The sequence below is a fragment of the Vombatus ursinus genome, unplaced genomic scaffold (genome assembly GCF_900497805.2).
Source record: "Vombatus ursinus unplaced genomic scaffold, bare-nosed wombat genome assembly UNPS02014789.1, whole genome shotgun sequence".
Classification (NCBI taxonomy): domain Eukaryota; kingdom Metazoa; phylum Chordata; class Mammalia; order Diprotodontia; family Vombatidae; genus Vombatus; species Vombatus ursinus.
This window is the reverse complement of record NW_020954567.1, coordinates 21,525,277-21,547,051: the sequence shown is the minus strand read 5'-3', so window position 1 is coordinate 21,547,051 and position 21,775 is coordinate 21,525,277. Positions and strand designations below refer to the sequence as shown.

Below are 21,775 nucleotides of genomic sequence, written 5' to 3'. Positions count from 1 at the left end.
TTTGACCTATGATTTTGAACTGGAAGGAATCCCAGAGATCTTCTCTCCAACCCTCTTATTTTGCAGATTTGGAAGCTAATGCAGCCTTTTTGATGTTTTTCCTATTTATCGATTATTTTATTTGATAGTCTAGGATTGAAAATTCTGAACTGTGTTTGTTGAAACAGTCTATCACTCAAAGAATAATTAATAGGGCACTTCTTTCTTGGCATAGCACTGTATATGGTGCTACTCCCCAAATGCTATTCTGCGTTTACTATAACAAGACTCAGTCACTTCCATTCACCATTATCAAGATGACCCTTTGGTGTAGTATGTAACTAAATGTCATGAGCCATAGGAGAGTCATGCCTGTTTATCGCCATTCTACTCTTGCCTCAAGGTGACACCATCTTGTATTTATAGGGCACAATTCTCCAGAGAAATCAATAGTCTTCATAAGAAAGGAAAAAAAAAAGATGCTCTGAGACTCATTCACCAATTGGGAAACCTGAGACAAGAGGAGGAGGTTGGGAATAACAACGGGTCAAAAAGGATGAGAGATACTCACCAAAAAGGAGCAGAAGAAGATGAAAGACACAAAGTAAAAGTAGGCTAGATCAGTGCCACATCGTTCATTTTCATTCTGCCCTGAGGGTGCAGTGGTATCAGGCTCACAGCCTTTCTCTCCCAGACAAGATAACATAATTTCCTGCCACGCCTCACCTGTGGCACTCCTAGGATCAAAGACACATTTGTTAGCATCAGTCAATGTATCTCATCCCATCCCTTCTTCTCCTCACTGCCCCTTTTCTCCCACTCCCCAGATAGGGACCATCACGCTTTGCATTCCTCTAGAGCTTTTTATTAGAACAAAGTCAGGATTGATGAAACTTCCCTGGGTTACTTACACTGATCCTCATATTTTCCTTTCTGCTCCACCCCCTACTTCTATCTTTCTTTGGGTTAGAGTGGCTATTTGATGTGACTTCCACTGACTATGGATAGGACTTTAAAAGAAGCCTCTTTCCTTCTATAGTAAGTGGGACTCTGGCTAGCAACATGGCCATGCATTGTGAGGTTCAGAAAGTATACAGATCTAGATTTTTGAGTGTTTGCTTCCCTTTCACTTTCCTTTCTCTCCTCAAAAGAAGCCAGTACCCCTTCATCCCAAATTTTCAGATAAGACCGCTGAATACTATGACTACACATATATCCTGGGCGTTCCAAGACATTGCCAATTTTAAGAAAAGAAGGTATATTTTCTTTTTTTTTAATTTTTAAATTTTTAAGAAGGTATATTTTCAATAAATTTTGCAACAGAGTTTCCTTTTTTAGACCATGCACCCCAATTTGTTTCAGAAAATATGGTTACCATACCACTGAGCTTAAGTGACTTGCTCGGTTGTTTTCTAAAGCAGTTGCTCCCCTCCCTCCCCATTTCCACTGTACTAAAGGTGGGAGATACCCTTCTCTACCCCAGAAATAGTACCTCCACACAAAGAGCCAGACCAACAGGAAGAACCGGGATTTAGGGGAAATCAGAAGGGAAAAAAAGAAAACAAAGGGAAGGTAGAAGCAACAGACAGACCTGAATCCATCTAGCTCCATCACAGATGGCATGGATTAATATGTGAATGGACCTGGTACCTGAAGAGCAGCATGAGGGACCCAAAAAAACTGCGGAAATTGTTGTGCCGGTTAATGTGACTCTCTTCATCTAATTTTATGTTTCCAAAGACCTGAGGAATCCAAGATAAGGAAATAAGCAACAGAAAACAGTAAGAATCGTTATAATGTGTGACATACCTAACAGTCATATATCAGATCAACCTGGATGTTACCACATGAAGAGAATGTGGGGGAAGGCAGCAATCCCTCTTCTCTTGCCTTCAGTGCTGGTGGAAAACTCTCAGGTGCTTCTGCAGAACACATAAACTTACTGGAGGCACACTATATGTTTCACATGTGTTGTTGGTTTAGAATTGGTAGGAATATTTTTGTAGTGAGTTAAATCTTTGAGAGCTGGGAAATTCTTAACCTAGAACCCTCATGAAAAGACATAGATATCGATATCTATGTATGTGGGAGTGTGTATATGCATATGTCTGTGCCTATGTAATTATATATACATATAGTATGTCATGCACATATGTATTATGCGTACAGATGTGCCAGTTTATATCTATAATATACACACATACATACATATACAATATACCTACTAGACCCAAATATCTACCCATAAGGGAAACCCCCTTATGCAAAAGCCAACTATGTTTGAACCCTGACTCTTTCACTAACTAGCTGGCAGATGCTGGGCAAGCCACTTAACTTAATTAGGCCTCAATTTTCTCATCAGCAAAATGTCCCTTCCTACTCTAAATTTTATGATCCTAAGCACCAGAGTAAAAGGATAGAGAAAATCCGGATAATTCTGATAGAAAAGGGGAGAAAACTTTTTCTTATTCCCTATATTTCACACCATGTAAACCCAATTAATAATAAAATTGACCATTACTTATTTTTACGACCTATAAAACCTTTTTAAAAAATAAATCAGTAGTTTTTTCAGGCCATTTGAATTGCTGGCCTTTAGTAATCCTTAATGTCAATGGAAACTTTCAAATTCTTCTCACTGGTAATTCCATTTGCATAGTCCTGGCTCAAGTGGATAATTTCACTGGTACAAGATGCTGTTCTTGGGGTAGGAATGACAAAGGGGGTGGCACTGACCACTCTCTCCTAGAGTTTGTGATAGAGGAGATGAAAGTTGGGCATTGTCAGAAATGTAGAGCAGGTTTCAAAGGGTTTAGGTTTATTACCATGTGGCAATAGGAAGGATCCCATGACCTAAAGTCATACAGGGGAAGTCAGACCCAGACAGATGGAAAACTCTCAAAAATAAAATTCTGGACAAGATGAAAACCAATTCATATGAGGATGAAGTGTTGAGAAATTATCTAAAGAGACTTTTGTAAACACATAGAGAAGTCACTAACCACCTTAAATTCAAAAGGCATGTAACAGAGAATAAATATAAAACCATGGCATGATCACGTCAGGACGGTCAGGAGGCGCAAAGCTTAGAATGAATTGACTGGTGAGGAAGGCTAAGAATTTTGTATTTTTAAGTTACATTGAGGAAAAAGGAGAATCATCAAACAGTAGATAGCACTAAGTTAAAGTTGGATGGGATGATTATTTACATTGGAGAGAAGACAGAGATGGACAGCTTTCATTTTGCTCGTGTTTTATATGCCAAGGAGAATAATCTTTGGATCAAAAATAACAGAATAAAAATAGCAGATAGTGAAACTAGGTCCTAAGGTACTGAAAGAACTGGTAAATGTGGCCACCAAGCCCTGTCTATCATTGCAAACTGAAGATGTATTGTAGATCTGGAGAAGTCTATATGTTAATAGAGATTTTTTAAATGAACAGATTCTAAAACTATGTCAGTAGGCTTGATTTAGATTCATTCTACAATGTATTATCAAAATGATGGTTAGTTAACATGTAGGGTGATAAAAGGGCTGAACAGAGAGATCCAACATGATTTTATCAAGAACGGATCATGCCATATGAAACTCATTTCTTTTTTAACAGCATTACTGGACTAATAGGTCAGAAGAATAATACAGATATTTGTATTATTCTAGATTCTTAGCTAATGCTAAGATTCTAATCCAATGCTTGATTCTTAGCAAAGCATGTAAGAAAATCTCTCATACTCTTCTTACCTTTTTTAAAAAAACAAGTTGAATATATGTGCACTAGAAGCTAGCACAGGTAGATGGATTTGGAATTCACTAAATGATGACATAGTCATTCAAGATTCTATGTCAACTTGGTCAGAAGTCTCCAGTGGAGGGACACATGAATCTGTACTATGCTTTGCACTGTTTATATTCTGATCAATGACTTGGATAAAAGTATAGACAGCATGCTCATCAAATTTATCGGTGATACAAGAGGAATAGCTAACAGGCTGAATGACAAGAGTCCAAATCAAAAATATATTGATAGGCTAGAACATTGGGCTGAATCTAGTTCCCTCAAGCAGAGGTTATCAGGGGAGAAGTCAATCTGATTAGAAGCTGATGCATAGGATAAGAAAACACAATTATGTATCATTGTGAAAAATGGTATATAGAAGCCCCAGGATGGTTTCATCCCACCAAAGTGTGTCTCCAAGTTCAATAAAGGCCCATGTCTACACAGGTAGAAACTTTTGAGTTCCCTTTTGCTTAGTTTCCCAATCAATAAAGACCATTTTGTTGCATTCTGACATATATTAAATAGTTTATCTAAAGTATGCTAAATGAAACATGCTTTTACTCTAACAGTTTTTAAAATGTGTAATTGAAGAACAATTTCTGCCCCCAGCTATTTCGCTCAAATAACTCCCACTGACAACTGCTTTGAGAATTTGTTCTCAACTTTGTTTTGCAAAAAAAAAAAATACTACTTGTCCCACAGGGGCCTTGGAGGTGGTAAGCTAGACAATGCTGGGGAAGGAATAAGAATTGCTAAGACATGGAATAGAGGAGTATGAAAATGGGGGGTCTTCAAAATGATAAATATTTTTTAAAAAATGAATATCACTGAACTGCTAAATCCAATTAGCTAAGAGACAGTATTGCCTGTAATGTCATTGGCATATAATTCTGTTCATGTCTACAGCTTACTCCCTTGGCTCAGCATCATCTATTATATGCTCTCTCCCTCTAATCCATCAATTTTTTCTTTTTATATATCATTCTTTAAGTCTAGATTACTGATTTCCACTTGGATTTCACCAAATGCCATAACCAAATGTTTAAAACATTATGAAAGCATGGACATAAATTATCATACAATTTGCATGTAATGTTCTTAGTAATACTAGTTTGTAGTTATGTAATGACAAGGTTTATAAAGCACTTTCTTCCTAACAAAGCAGTGAGGAAATTAGTGCAAGTGTTATTATCCCTCTATACAGATGAGAAAACAAAGGCTCATAGAGGCTAAATGATTCTCCCTTAAGTCAGCATCAGGAAGTGTCCAAGTTAGGGCTTGAATTCAGACTTTGGGTCTTCTGTACATTGCCCTTTCCCCTACACCAGGTAACTTTGTGCCTTTTCTCAGGTGATTAATTAAGAAAACATTTATTCTTGCAATCATTAGGGCTCTTTGCCTAATTTTCATTTCCTTTATTACTTCTGACCTTACTTCATATTTTAAGTAAGACCTATGTTTTAAAAATGTATGGAAAAAAGAAGGAACTTTGTTAATGGAAGGATGACAAAGGAATGGCAAGGACCATCAACACTTAGACAAAAGACTTCTAACTTGGGCACATTTTTCTTTTCACATTTCTCAAAATGTGGTAATCAGTTGTAAATTCATTTGTTTATTACTTTTTTAAATTCTTAAATTATTTTTCCATTCCCTATATTCTAGGTCAGTTGTTTCTGATAGTCAAGAATTCACAGTCATCTAATTTCTCTATTTTTTCCCTTTGCTCTAATATTTTTGTCATATCATTGAATATTTCAGTTCTATTTCCTCTATTTTTTTTTTCATGTTATCCACTACTTTGCTAAATTTTCCAGTTTCTGTTCTAGGTTATCTATTCCAGTGCTTCTTAAACTGCGGATCAGAACAATAAAAGATTTCTGAATGTATGACCAAAAATTAATTAAAAATCAAACTCATATTGAATCTGAGGTGTTTCTGGCAGCAATTGCCAGAGTTGCATAGTGCAACTTCACTGTAGCTAAACATAAAGCATGTGCACTTTGCACTGTGCATGCCCTCAGTCCACGCAATGCTGCCAAAATGGAAAAGGAGTCGCAAGTGGAAAGAAATTTAAGAAGCCCTGGTCTACTCTACTCCTTATCTCTTCATTCAATTCCCTTTTTTAGGCCTTCCAACTATTCTCATAGTCCTTGTGGACATGTCATACTTCTTTTCTATAGTTATTACAAAATTATACACTCATACTCACATTTTGGAGTTTTATCTTGGGATTCTTTTACTCCATAATATTTCTTGATTGTATTAGTACTTTTTCTTGGTTTGGTCATATCCTAAAACACTACACTCTTCCCCAACCCCACTTTGAATCTCTTTAATTGTCATGTTAGCCCCTTGACTTTTCCTGATGAGGGGTGGAAGATCCTAAGTGAATAGTTGTTGAGAAGATTTGCCATTAGTAGTTGCTGTTAAAGGCCCATGAAGTAATTGACTTCTGTTAGTTTCGAACTCTCTTTGGCTCAGCAATTGCTGAAGCCATTCCTCTCATTCCAAAATGAGAAGCCACAGGACTTAGGACTACGGTGGGCTGTAAGGAACAGAAAACTGTAATGGACCCTTGTTTAGCTGGTGAGAATCCCTGGCCTTTCCACCAAAATTTAAGAAGAACCTGTATAATTACAGGATTAACATTTCTTTGAACTATCAAATATAGAGCTAGCTGCATCATCTTATTCATAGGACTAAAAAATTGCATGCTTATGCATCTTTTTGTTTTTTCTGTGAACAAATTTTATGTCCCAGCTACTTCATCTTCAAGTATATGATATATTGGATAGTTCCTTGGATTTCCAGTCCCTTCTCATCTCCAAGTTTAGAAGACAACAGTCAGAATTTTAACTTGGATGTTTGTGTTGGTATCTGGACTACTGACTGGGGGATCAAAATGAACTTCTTCCAGCACAATAGACCTTGTTGTTGATGAACATCTCCTGGTTTAGACTTTTAGTTTAGACTAAACTTTTAGAATTATTGCAAAAGCACACATCTTTTTAGTCCTGTCAATAAGATGATGCAGCCAGCTCTATATTTAATAGTTCAAGGAAATGCTATTGCCATAATTATTACAATAATAGAGATGAAAAAAGACCTTTGAGGTTGTTTAGCTCAACCTCTCAAGCAGTGGGAAACACCTTCAATAGTTTCCTTGACAGATGGCCATCCAGGATCTTCTTAAATGCTCCCAATGAATGGGAGCTCAATACTGGGGCAGCCTATTCCGCCATTAGACATTTCTCTTTCTTTGACTGCATTTTGGAGGACAAAACCACAGTGATCAGTTAGAGGAGAAAAGAAATTAAGAGGTGCAGATACAATTCTCAGAGAAGCTTTGGGCAAGACTGAAGATTTCATAGCACTGGCTGCTCCAGATGGCTATCATTACTGAGAAGACAGCTCTTGTTTCAACTGCAGCCAGACTGCTTGATTGCAGGAGGTTGTTACTCGGCTGAGGTTCTCTGCTGGGCAATCGGTCACACTATCTCTAAGTCTGAGGAGTTTTGCTTCAAGGAGTCACCTCAATTGGAACAATTTTGATGCCCTTGGAATCTAACAAGCTAGGCCTAATCAGAGGGCATCTGGAGACTAAAAGTTTAGACCAGGAGATGTTCATCAACAACCAGGTCTCATGTGCTGGAAGAAGTTCATTTTGATCCCCCAGCCAGTAGTCCAAATACCAACACAAACATTCAAGTTTACAATTCTGACTGTTGTCTTCTAAACTCGGAAATAAGAAGGGACTGGAAATCCAAGGAACTGTCCAACATATCATACACCTGAAGGTGGAATAGCTGGGAGTGTGGCATTTGTTTCTCCCCAGAAATTTATGGCAGAAACTGAAAGTCCTAAATTGGGGAGGCTTTCATGGTGCAGTGGAATAAATGGTGGGTTAAAGAATGTAGGCTCAAATTCTACTTATACTACTCATTCATTAGTGACTTTGGACAAAGCACTTTTCTACTTGGATTTCAGTGTTCTCATATATAAAATGAAGGGGTTTAATTAGATGGTTTCTGAAGTTTTAAATCTCTAATCCTATGAAGTCTAGGATGTGAAATTAGCTCATCATGACCTGTCAGACTTAGCTTCAGTTTGTGAACACATTCTTAATCTTTGGTCAAACACCAAGAAGAGCCCTGGAATCTCCTAATCTTGGTCATTGCTATAGATTCATTCTTGCCCTCTTGGTCAGATCCCTCAAATATGACCGTGTAACTTTACTACTCAAAAATCTTTAGCAGCTGTCTATTGCCTATAGGATAAAATTGGCATTCAAAGCCTTCTATAACCTACATCCCACCTACCTTTCCAGTCTTATTTTGTGTTATTCCTTTTCATATACTTGCTGTTTCAGTTAAGTTGACCAGCTAGCTATTTCCAGTATACAACATGCTATCTTCTACTTTTGTGCCTTTGCAAAGATGGTTGGTTCATCCTCACTTTCCCTTCTTAGGATACCTACCTTCTCTCATTTTATAGCTCTAGTGACTTCTCTTAACATGATGCCTTTTCCATCTTCCTAGTTGTTATGGTTTTCTCATTCTTGAAATTACATTATTTTGTGCACACTTGTATATAATTAAGTACGTATTATATCCAGGAGAGTATAAGACTTTTGAGAAACCAGTTTTATTTTTGTCTCTGCTTCCCTAATGCCTTACACAGCACTTTGTACATGGTCATTACTTAATAAGTATTTGCCAAATTAAATTGAATTATACTAAGATTTTTTATGGGTTAAAAACAAATGAAACATTTTTGTCTTTGTTTCTGTCTTCCTCCAAGTTAATGTAAAATTGATTGTGTTCTGTGGGACCACCCCAAGTATGTCATATTGGGATAAGTTGCTTCTTGTGATTGGGAAGTGAAGCTGTAGAGTTTGGAAATTCTTAAGGATGAAATGCAACTGAATTCTTCCAGGGAATTTATAAGCACCAGGGCTCTTCAACTTGATCTACTGTCAATCCATGCATGCTCTGTCCACTAAGCAGCTGTTCCATTAAGGGGAGTGGCCTTCTTTTATCTTTCCTTCCACAACTGGCCCAACGAAATTCGTGCTTACCTGCATCCCAATGATGGCATAAATGAAGAAAAGCATGGCAATCAGTAGACAGACATAGGGGAGGGCCTGCAATAAAAAGAAAGATAATCGTTATTCATTTAAGAGGTGGTACTTTTCATTGTCACATCCTGAAACAGCTGGCTGTACCTGACTCCTTGCTTACTTGAAAGGTCAAAGACACTATCTTCCCTGGACCCTCTCAGATGTTTGGCTTCAGATTTATTTTAATGTACAGATCACCACCCAGATGGAGAGGCTGTCGAATGCCAAGCTGCCCATAATTCTAATTGACCACATTCATAGCAAAGACCTCCATTGTCCATACCTCTATGAGCAATGAGGGACATTTATTGTATACGGACATCTATATTCTCCTTTCTATCACTATACCCCAAGTATTGTTATGCAAATTTCAGACCAAACATCTGGCTTTGACTTCCAAATCTTTTTTTCTTTTCTGGGACTTTCTCCAAAGAATAACTTTTTTAGTGAGAATTGGAAACAAAATGAAATAGTGATTGGGTGTATTTGCAAGTCAGATTCCATAACATTCTTTCATCCTTCAGCAATTTCAGGCCTACACTGGTTTTGCATTATTGTCTGGTCTAAAATTCCTGAAGTTCACTTTTGTCACTATTCCAAAGCTATTTCCTAAAAAAAAAAAATATTTACCATCAGCCACCATCAAACCTTGCTACAAATTCCATGGCACAGAATTCTATGCAGTACAAAACTATGCAGTGCTTCTGAATGAATCGAGTTCTTTCCCATCCAAAAGCAAGGCAATTCTAACAACAACATCTAGTGTCTATATAGGTCTTTAAGTTTGGCAAAGTACTTCACGAGTATTACCTCCTTTGAGACTCACAACAATGCTGAGAAGAAGCTCTCATCAACTCTACCCCACATGCAGGTTGTTGTTCATTTGTTTTTAATCAGGTCCAACTCTTCATGACCCCATTTGGGGTTTTCTTGGCAAAGATACTAAAGTGGTTTGTCATTTCCTTCTCTAGCTTATTTTACAGATGAGGAAACTGAGGCAAATTGGGTTAAGTGATTTGCCCAGGGTCATACTGTTTGGAAGTGTCTGAGGCTAGGTTTGAATTCGGGAAGATGAATCTTCTTGACTCCAGGCCCAGGCATTCTATCCAATGCTTAACCTAGCTGCCTGCACACATGTAGCTATAGAACACTGAGTAATCAATCTCCAGCAGCGAAAGGGGGTCTTATGTAAATGTACCCTTGAGCCACTGGTTACATACCTATTAGATAAGACAACCTTCTAAATATTCAAAGATATTGGGCTAGCTAGCTGGAGCAGTGGATAGAGCGCTGGCCCTGGAGTCAAGAGGACCTGAGTTCAAATCTGGCCTCAGACACATAACACTCATTAGCTGTGTGACTCTGGGCAAGTCACTTAACCCCAAGTGCCTCACCAAAATAAAATAAAATAAATATTCAAAGGTATCTATCACAACCCCTCCCCTTTACCCTCCACCTTCATCCCAAGTCTTCTCTAGGCTAAACCTCTCTCTAGCTCCTATAACCAATTCACATATGACATGGTTTAAGTAACCTCTTCATTTGGGCAGCCCTTTTCTGTTGGCTTGTCCTTGGTGATACCCCTTTAAAAAGGTTACATCTAAAATCATGAACAATAGCTTCAAGTGCGGTCTGAATAGGTCAGAGTACAATGTTACTAAAAAAAAAATTGGAGTTGAATATCCTATATGATGCTAATGCATCCAGAAGCCCAATAAAATCAGGGAGATGTTCCAATTATAATGACAATGGGGAGGCCAAGGATGAATGGAGTGACTCAAGTGACCTTGCTAAAACTCAAAAGATGAGGATTTTTGAAGTCTGGCACAGGACATAAAAACCATAAATAGTAAAAGAAGGCAGCTTCAGGTGCCTGTTGTTAAAATTTATACAATGAGCTCATTGCTATTTAGAATAAATTATCTAAATCAGCACACAGTTAACCTTTTCTCTTTCTTTCCCACCAAGGGTGGCCAGACTGACACAGCAGACTGTGTTTTTTTAAGTTTTTCCAGTAAGAGATTATACTTCATTGGAGATGACCTGACCTATAGCACAGCTGAATGTTACGAATGATAATAAAGGTTTTATACTAAATTTATATAACACTTTTTGACAAATATTCTGTTCTACCATTCTCAAAGTACAAATTAAAACACACACACACACACACACACTAAAGAATAGGGAGACAAAACCCAAAGGTGCCAAATGACACCCTTTTTTTTGCCGTGCTGCTTCCTGTGGCACATTTTTCATGACCTCTTCAATTTGAAGAGAAAGAAAGCCAGTGCTTCTTACCTTAAAAGACTGAACAAAAGTCCAGAGCAAAATGCGGATGGTATAACCCTGTCGCAAGAGCTTAATGAGACGGGCTGCTCGGAAAAGCTTTAGGAAACTCATGTTGAAGCCACTGGTATTCACCAGCTGGTGGAGAAAGATGGAAATAATTACTGACATGTTGATCATTTAGAAATTACTAAATACCAGTATTCACAGCACTGGACTAATGCTAGAATCAAGCAACATTTCTATACATCTTCTCAAAACCCTACCTCTAGCTGCCATGGTGGCAAAGTGGAATGACTCCAATCTTCCCTATGCCTGATCCCTATCTCTGATACTTAGTGATGATGACCAAATCATTTAACCTCTCTGAGCTTCAGTTTTCTTATCTGTAAGTGAAGAAAATTATATCCATTTTACATACCACACAGGGTTTTGAGAGGTTTAAATGAGATAACATACATACAAGGGGCTTCAAGAATTTTAAATCACAATGTAAATGTTCATTAATTATCACTCATTCTTATTCTCATCTTATATTTTACAGAGCTTAGAGAGAAATAGTTTCAAGACATCGCTATCCTACTATTGTTCTTTTATGCTTAAAGAGTGGTGGACTATTGTGTAAGGTGGACAAAATGGTTGCTTTGTATAATTGAATTAAAGTGTTGGGTTATATATTCGTCTCCGTAGGCTCACAGAAAGCATATGCGGGACAGCTTGAGTACCAGTACAACAGTGATGTGTGCTTTATTTTCTTCCCACATGGTTTTAATTTCTTCTGCTAATTTCAATATTTTGAAAGTTTTTCATTCCACATAGATAATAGGTTATGAGTATTCAATGTGGCAGCATCTATTAAAATAATATTTTAAAATTTTTATTCGTCAGTGCTACATTAGGACTATTGTGAATACAGTTTTTCCTAATAGTTTTCCACTTCCAATATAGATTATTGATTGAATCCTCAAGAATATCTATGAGTTTTTAATCATATGGGGATTTATCATGTTAGTTTTTGAAGGACAGTTAGCTTTCAGTGTGCAATTCTCGCCACTTTATTTTATTTTTTAGGCATTTGAGCGGTGCTAAATTTTGCTAGGTGATACACTGGATAGAGTGCCAGACCTGGAGTCAGAAAGACATGGGTTCAAATGTGGCCTCAGACACTTAGTAGCTATGTGATCATGGACAAGTCACTTAACCCTATTGGCCTCAGTTTCCTCATCTGTAGAGTGGACTATAGAAGGAAATGGCAAAGCCCTCCAGCATCTGTGCCAAGAAACCCCAAAGGGAATCACAAAGAATTGGATACAACTAAAGACAACTAAACATCAACAACAAAATTTTCTGCAGCTTGCAACAATATGTTGTATAATTTCTACAATTTCCTTTCAAAATCAGCATTGATCAATAAATATTGTGTCCTTAAGATAATCTTTCATAATTTCTGGTAGCAATGAGCTAATGTTGTATTGTTCTCGCAAATCACTGTATTTTTTTGATCCATACCACCTTCATTTCTGTAATGTTCTATGGTAAGCATGTTGTCGGTTATGTTCATATGGATGCTGCCCACTCAGGAAGTTTTTATTTCATTCTTGAACCTTTAACATTTCATTGACTCTATTTGGACGTAAATAAATATGGGTTTGAACTCAGGTCTTTTTGTCTCCAGGTCCACTGCTCTATTCACTGTGCTATCTATCTGCCTAAATATTAGGGTATATCTGACACTATGAGCATTGGAAATTGATCCACGATATTGCATGGTCTAAGTGGGTTAAATAAAAAATAAGGCTTCTGGGTTTGATTGGATAAATGGGAGTACAGGATTTTTTAAAATTAGATTCAGGATACTCACCTTGCTGTCCGTCAGGATAATTTCTGTGATGCTGCCAATGACTGTGATGAAATCAAAGATGTTCCAGGTGTCTCGGAAATAATTCTGCCAGACAACCGAGGTCAAGGAAATAGATAAAAGAAGAACAAGATTGTTGGTTATCTTGCTTTAAATTGCCATCTGACATTAAATAATATCAGTTGATACACAAAGTCAAAATAACTTTTACTTATATTTTAATATTTTCAACCAGAACTCCCATATCTCCTTTACCAGCTACAAAATTTGCCATTTTACAATGATGCCACTAATTTTTTTTTTGATAATCACAGAATGGTTTGTATTGAGTTTGTATTGAAAATTGGATTTATGATCATAATGTTCAATGGAAAAATCACAGAATCTGAGTTGAAAGAGACTTCAGAGTCCATCTAGTGTTACTTGTACCTCATTAGGAATTCCCTTTACAAAAGAGGCAATAAGTGGTCATTGAACTTCATCTTAAAGTTTTCCAATAATGAGTAATCCTCCACACCTAGAAGCAGTCCAGTTCATTTGTGCACAGCCCTATTTATTAAGTTCTTCCTTATGTCGAACTGAAATTTGGTTTTCTGCAACTTCTGCTCATTCTTCCCAGATCTGCTTTCTTAAGCAAAAACAGGTCTAATCCCTCTTGTGCCATGGTGGGGCTCATAAGATAGGTACTTGAGCAACTCCCCACATGACAAGGTACCATGTATAAAAAGGGGGTGATGTGGCTTTGTGCTTAAGTAGGTTTTTATTTTATTAACTAAAAGATGATGTTGAGGTCAAATCCTATGTCAGATACCACCAAGTCTTTGAGGCTTTTCTTCATTCATAGAGGTGCCTATTTAGTAGGCCTGTAGGTCTTCAGTTTTCAAGTAATCTAGCTTGTACAGTGAAATCTTGGGGGGAAAAAAACATTCCTGTTTCTCCATCCTCTAGGGCAAGGGTTCTCAAGCAATATGTGTCCTGGATACCTTTGGCAGTCTGGTGAAGCAAGCCCCTTCTCAGAATCATGTTTTAAAATGTGCAAAATAAAATATATAGGATAATAAAGAAAAGTAAAATTTATTAAAAATAAAGATGTAAACACACACCCAAGTTCATGAGCTTCCTGAAATCTATCTATAGAACTCTTGGGGGAAATGGTCTCCAAACTGTTTTTGGTTGCATACTCCTATCAATTTAAAAAAATTGACAATGTCTCTATATTTGTGTATCTATTTATAAATTTTGTTCATATACTATGGTACTAATATATACTGTATACTATAAAACACAAAAAGTAAATTTAAAAAGGTAAGCTAAAGATTAAATAAAAAATTTCAAATGATTTTTATTTTATTTATTAAAAGTACCAAACCCCATTTGCCCTTACTAGGAATATTAATGGTATTCTAGTGAAAGCAATGTGATTAAATATGCTTCACTATTTTATTTGAATTTAATTTTTAAAAATTTATTTTCAGTTCCAAATTCTTTCCTTCCCTCAAGCCCTTCTCCTACTCAGTGAAACTCACTCTACAACACAAAACCTCTACAACACAAAACCTCTACAACAAATATGCGTAGTCAAACAAAACAAATTCCCATTTCTCACATGTCCAAAAATATGTCTTACTCTGCAACTTGCTATCTGCCCGTATTACTTTCATTTTTTTCTCTCACTCACTTTTTGACCCCTTGTAATCTGGTTTCTGATATCATGACTAAACCAAAACCGCTCACTCAGTGTCTAGCACATAGTAAGAACACAAATAATAAAGACTGACTTGCCAGGTACCAGATCTTTCAACCCTCATTCTTCTTGATCTTTCTATAGCATTTGACATCCATCAATTATGTTTCCTTTCATTTCTTGATTTTTGTAACACTATTCTTTCTCTTGTTGACATTTCTCCTTGGTCTCCTTTGGAGGACTCATGTCATGCCAACTAACTGTGGGTATGCCTCAAGATGCCCTCAACCCTCTTATCTTTACTCTCCCCATTTTGTTATTTAGTGACCTCATCAGAGCCCACGGGTTTAATTATCATCACTCTGCAAGGCAAACAATATGATGCCCATTATAAATGTAAAGTAATGCAAAACATTTTTCCATATTAGCCATGTTCATGGTTCATATTTTTTTTTAAATCTTGGTATAACACTGTGATATAGCAATTCAAAGGCATGGTATTCAGTTTAGTTTATTTCAAAATTTAGTTTTAATGGTTGTAATAGCTGAAAAAAGATAAATCACAAAAGTAGAGCCAAATGGAAGAAGTGTATCATTGGCTCTGCCTGTTAATTCATGATACTCTTTTTCAAACCTTCCACCAATCATACAAAGGTTTTAATTGAAATTCAAGTAGTAAATTCCATCTTTCCTTATGTCAAACAGTTGTTCTTGCAAACATTGCTTTTCTACTTTTTAAGAAATGGGTTAAAACACAGCCAAAACTCATTTGGAATATTTTAAAGTAGGTTAGAAAATTCTGTTTCAAGTTTTTAAAAATGTGCAAATAAGAGTTTTTATGGGTAACAAAATCACATCTGTTTGAAATGCTATCCTCACCAAAGGAGTTTCTTTTAAAAAGCAGTTTTTTTTTCACTCATAGTTTCTTTTTTTTTAAAAGGCAAATGTATAAAACCATATACTTAGTTTGCTTACACAGTGACTACACACTAGAGTAAATTAGTACACCCAATCATTTCACTAAAAAAAAAATCTTGTAGGTATTCTGGGTGATAGGGTAGGCTTATAAATAATTATTGTTTGATAATAAATGATTATTCAGTTTGTTTGATCAATGTAACTGCCTAAGTAGGTGAATCTCAAGGCTGAAAACATCATGACCTACTACCAAAAAAATGAAACTGTGTTGAGTGAGTTTTTAACTCAGTATATCCTACAACCCCCTCAAACTTCCATCTTTTATTTCTCCTCCCTTTCTCAACCAAACTCTATTTCCTCTTCTTTCTTTTTTTTTGATGATAAGGATTTTTCTTTTTTCCTTAAACCCCTCAATTAAAAACAAAACAAAACAAAACCTCTACAACAAATATGCATAGTCAAACAAAACAAATTCCCATTTCTCACATGTCCAAAAATATGTCTTACTCTGCAACTTGCTATCTGCCCGTATTACTTTCATTTTTTTCTCTCACTCACTTTTTGACCCCTTGTAATCTGGTTTCTGATATCATGACTAAACCAAAACCGCTCACTCAGTGTCTAGCACGTAGTAAGAACACAAATAATAAAGACTGACTTGCCAGGTACCAGATCTTTCAACCCTCATTCTTCTTGATCTTTCTATAGCATTTGACATCCATCAATTATGTTTCCTTTCATTTCTTGATTTTTGTAACACTATTCTTTCTCTTGATGACATTTCTCCGTGGTCTCCTTTGGAGGACTCATGTCATGCCAACTAACTGTGGGTATGCCTCAAGATGCCCTCAACCCTCTTATCTTTACTCTCCCCATTTTGTTATTTAGTGACCTCATCAGAGCCCATGGGTTTAATTATCATCACTCTGCAAATGACTCCCAAATTTAAATACAAAACCTTGGGCTCTCTCCGAAGGTACATTGGCACATCTCTAAATGCTTACTGGATATTTCAAACTAGATATCCTATATGTATCTTAAATTCAACACATGGTGGGAAATCTCCCCAGTGGAGCCTGAACAGCTGCTATGAGTACCCAGGTGGCAGTTATAACTGCCTCCAAGCTAAAACTTGGGGGAGAAAGTGGGAAATTGGGAACAGTGTGGCAGCAGGAAGGATGGAGGGGAGGAGTGTTAGGTGGTAGGGTTGTGTTTGATAACTCTTCCTGTGATTGGCTATCATGGCAAAGGGTGGGATGTTTCCCATGGGAGGCAACTTGGCACAATGAAAAAAGTACTGGCTCTGGAGGCAGAAGATTTGGGTAAGAATACTGTCTCTGACACTTACACACAGAAATCTCCTAACTGTTCTCTGTGCCTCTAGCACCTCCCTTGTGCAGTCGTTCTTCCCTATGGGTGCCAAAATGATTTTCCTAAATCATAGATCTTGACCTATGTCAGACCTCGCTTACATAATCATTTCTAATGGCTCTCTATTGACTCCAGGATCTCATACAAGCTGCTGTTTCTCTGTTAAAGCCCTTCACAACTTAGGCCCAACCTACCTTTCCAATCTTAGTATACAATACTCTCCTTCCCACATTCTGCCACAATATGACACTCCATTTTCCATCTCTGAGCCTTTGTACTGGCTATCCCTCATGCCCAGAGTGCATTTCCATTTCACCTCTGCCTCTTGAGGTCCTGTGTTTCCTTCCAAATTCTCCTCAGGATCCACCTTGAACATGAAGCCTTTCTTGATACCCCTCCTCCAGACCCTGCCCCACTTCCAGTCCCAACATCTCATGCCCTCCCCCTCCATAAATATGCATGGTCTTTATTTTGCCAATTTTCATACATATTTATTTATGTACATGTTTTCTTCTGTGATAGACTATGAGCTCCTTGAAGGGTCCTCTGTCTTTGGATCATCGATGCCTAGAACAAGGCCTGACATAGAGTAAGCATTTAATAAATGCTTATCAACTGATCTATCAAGAAGCCTCAAATAAGAGGTAGCGCTTCAGCTGAGGCTGAGCTACAGACTCCAGGAGGAGGAGGTAAGGAAGGAAAGCGCTGCAGGCACAGGAGACAGTCTGTACCAAGGCACGGGGAGTAGAAGACTGTGTTTAGGCTACATATAGAAAGTAGGCCAATTTGGTGGGGAGGTAATGAATGAAAGGAAATGATGTGAAATCACTACAAAGATAGGTTGGGGCCAGACTATAAAACGCTTTAAATGTAAAATTGAGTAGTTTATATTTTATTCTAGAGTTCATACAGAAGCACTGAAGTTTTAAGTCTTAGGATGCTTTGCCTACCCTTTACGTTGGCCTGAATGTTTCCTTTTGGGATAAGATGGGAGCAGAGGGGAACATGGATCTATAGTGGAAAGGGAGGTCAGAGGTCATCTAGTATAAATCCTTCATTTTACAGATCTGGAAACCAAGGCCTAGAGTAGTGGAAAGGTTGACTGAAAGTCAAATACATGGTAAGTAACGGTCCTGGGAGGTGAATTCAGCTCCTCTGATGACAAATCCAGTGTCTCTTTTCATTGCACCTCACTGATCAGGAAACATAGATTGGTGGCTATGCTAATAATTAGCAATGTGACCTACCTTGGACAAGTTATTTCACTGCTCTGGGCCTCTTTTTGCTCATTTGTAAAATGAAGGAGCTGAACTCCTGGAAATGATCACTGAGGTTCCATTTTTTAAAATTCACAAATGTGGCAATGCTTCTTGATTTTGAATAAGAGCCTTAGGGGATGGGGGCAGTGATGGGGAAAGAAGGCAGGCTCAGGGTGGGATCAAGGCCCATAAGTGTATGTTCAGTATAATTCAGTGAGTAATTAGGGGCTTAAACTAGAGATAATGTCAGGACCATGCACAAGTAAATTATAATAAATTGAAAAACTTTGCTTGTTGTGGTGCTGGGTCCTCTATCTCTTTCAGTTCAGCAGGGTTAGTCTGCATTGTAAACATATCTTTGTTGTTGGGTTCTCCTGATCCCCTTTTCATTTCCCCAGTCTCAGAACTTTCACAGCATTCTCAGGGAGTCCAATGAACAACATCACAACCAGCTGCATGGACAACATTCAATTCCCCACCCCAAATTATCAAATTAATGATTTTTTTAACAGAAAACCATTTGGGAAACCAAAGGAAATCACGACAATCATTCTGCAGAACAATTACCAAAACACGGTCTGGAGCCAAGTTGGAACTACTAGCAGCCAAACACATATTCAGATAATGAATAATATTTTTCTTCTTACAGGGAAAGACACACACACATGTAATTTGAAATTGTAGTTCACACCCCCAAATAAGTGTGAAATGGCTGCCAAGTGGGCTTGCCTGCATCCTAATAATCTGCCAACGTGCTGGTCTTACTGCACCTACTGCAAGCCCTGATGCCAATGAGAGGGAGAAGGAAGGAAGACTCAGAGGATACTCAGGCAAAAGTCTAGACCTTCCTGATGCTTTGGAGAGCATGTGAATTGCAAAATAAGGTGCTTTTAAAAATTATAATGAATAGTTGAGAAGATATAAAAGGAGAGTTCATGCAAAAACCATGCCACCTTCCCCCCATCCCACCCACGAGAACCACCGTACATAAAGTCAGTGGGAATTAAGAGACTTGCCTTCTAGTGACTGTGGGGGCCAAGCTAAAACAGTGATGGCCCTTAACTGCCTCATATATGAAATAAGAGGACTGCATTTGATCACCTTTGAGATTATTTTTAGCTCTGAAACATTATAATTTTACTTATCTTCTGTTAAAGGTTATCAGATGGAGAATTCCTGAATAAAAGCATAATAAAATGCACATTTCTCATTTGGTTGGAAAAATCTAATGAAAATTTACAATTTGAAAATGGAGTCTTAGTTCCAGTGCATAGACAGGATGTCAAAATTATGTTCATTTAATTCCCATTTCTCTCTGATTCCTCCTCCTCATAAACCACTGATTAAGAGAAAAGCAATGGTCAGTGTTCTTTTGCTTTCAAAAAATAATTGGCATGGACTGGAAAGATGACTGGTTATAGCTGAGACTGAGAACCGGGCTTTTTATTCTCATCTCCAAATGATCGTATGCCTTGATACTAACGATGTTTTCAGAGCACTAAAACCAGTTTGTGCTTAGATGTGCAAATGTGTACCTCTTTCTGAAAAAGCACTAACACCAAAAGCAAATGTCAGTAATGTACCAGAGGATCCTACAAGGACAGCCCTAATACGGGGAACAAAATCCCTGAGACATACCAAGAAGCCAAAAGCGATGATCTTGAGAATGCATTCCAGGGAGAACACGATGGTGAAGGCTATATTCAGGTACTTTAGTGCCAGTTCATAGGTACAGGGAGCAGAGTAGTACTGTTAGAAAGAAAGAGAGAGAGAGAGATGCAGGAAGGGAGAAATAGGGGGAGAGAGTCAAGACAATATGGAGAGAAGAATACTACCTGTCCATCAAAACTGGCTATCTCATATCCATGGTGGGATGCCTTTTAGATTCCATAGAAGAACAAATGTTTCTCATATAAGACACTATATCTCCTGATTCTGGGCATTTTCACTGACTGTCCCCCCATGCCTGGAATTCTCTCCTACCTCCTCTCTGCCTCCTGGCTTTCCTGATTTCAAGTCTTAGCTAAAATCCCACCTTCTACTGGGAATCTTTTCTGATCCCCTTTTAAAGTCAGTACCTTCCTTCAGTTAAATATCTAGTATTTATCCTGCACATAATCTTGTTTGTATATAGTTGTTTGCATGTTCTCTCCCATATTAGACTGTGAGCTCCTTGAGGACAGGGATTGTCATTTGCCTTTCTTTGTCTTCCTAGTGCCTAGCACAGTGCTTGGCACATAGGATGTATTTATTTAATAAATCCTTGTTTACTGCTGAATGTTCCCGATCACAAGTATAGCGTGGAACTGTGTCATATGCAAAGCCTCAGGAACTGCCAACAGTACTGTCTGACTAGTTTCTCCAGAACAAAGTGAAGCATATAGGATAGGAACCCAGAATTCTAATTTGAATTTTAAATATGCCATTATCCAGAGGTGAAATTGCAGTTCTATCAACCTTCCTGTTTAGTGAGACACGTGGCATTAAACGGGAATTAATTCTTCTCCATTCCTAGAGATTCCTCCAAATTCTAGAGACCGTCTACTTGGCACTATCACCTGCTCTTCCTATTGGTGACAACACTCTTGAGAGGCTTGTGTCCATTATTATATTGTCACCTATTTCCTTGAAGTTTGACTTAGTAGATTCCAAGAGACCCAGAGGTTAGACCGCTGGACTGGGCATAAAAGGAATCCCAGCTAGAGGAAAGCATTTTCCCAATGTTTGGGACAATATAAAGTAGATATGTGACTAAAAAGTCTGAGCCATTGGTCCTGCAGCCCTCTCACCTTCATCATCAGCACCACAGTGTTCAAGGCAATCATGGCCATGATGGTGTATTCGAAGGATGGGGACACCACGAAGTGCCAGACACGGTACTGAAAGGTATGCCGATTCTGGGGCATGTAGCGGGTGAGCGGTTTGGCACTGATGGCAAAGTCGATGCACGCCCTCTGGAGGAAAGCCAAGTCCGTTAACATGAACTCAAATTCCCTAAACGAGGCTCCTTAACATTGTTTTCACGAAGTTGGTATTGAGGACAATTTTAATGTAGTTTTGGAAAAGGCTAAGACTAAGGCAAAATCAATAAGAGACCAATTAGACAGAACTACAGAAGAGAAACCTGAATATATAGGCAGTGAAGCACTTTCATATCACATATCATGTGAGGTGCTTAGGCATTGAATAATTCCCAAAACTAACACATACTAGTATGTGACCCTGAGTGAGTAACATCACTGAACCTCAGTTTCCTCATCTGTAACATGGAGACTATAATAGAACCTACCTCACAGGGTTATTGTGAGGATCAAAGCAGATGGTACCTTATAGCACTAAATAATATTACCTATTAAGAGCAGCAGTAAAATTATTTTTCTGAACTATCCACTACCTTTAAACCTTTTAAATTTTTATAAAATATGAAGCATATCTACTATTACTTAACTCGAATCTATCATGGGATCATGCACAGATGATTCAGCTTTTTACCTCAATGTTTTTGACTAACAAAT

General features: G+C 37.8%; 1 protein-coding gene across 3 annotated transcripts in view; it reads right to left on the bottom strand.

Annotated features, from left to right (window-relative positions):
- Positions 1 to 21,775, bottom strand: part of CACNA1E (calcium voltage-gated channel subunit alpha1 E) — a 393,237-nt gene that overhangs the window by 27,180 nt on the left and 344,282 nt on the right. For all 3 annotated transcript variants that reach the window (XM_027868457.1, XM_027868458.1, XM_027868459.1), the window contains 7 exons: positions 21,050 to 21,214; positions 19,899 to 20,009; positions 13,032 to 13,115; positions 11,183 to 11,308; positions 8,840 to 8,905; positions 1,630 to 1,721; positions 551 to 716 (listed from right to left, as the gene is read on the bottom strand). In XM_027868457.1, the coding sequence (XP_027724258.1) occupies positions 551 to 716; positions 1,630 to 1,721; positions 8,840 to 8,905; positions 11,183 to 11,308; positions 13,032 to 13,115; positions 19,899 to 20,009; positions 21,050 to 21,214 (810 nt within the window). The remainder of the gene's footprint in view (positions 1 to 550; positions 717 to 1,629; positions 1,722 to 8,839; positions 8,906 to 11,182; positions 11,309 to 13,031; positions 13,116 to 19,898; positions 20,010 to 21,049; positions 21,215 to 21,775) is intronic.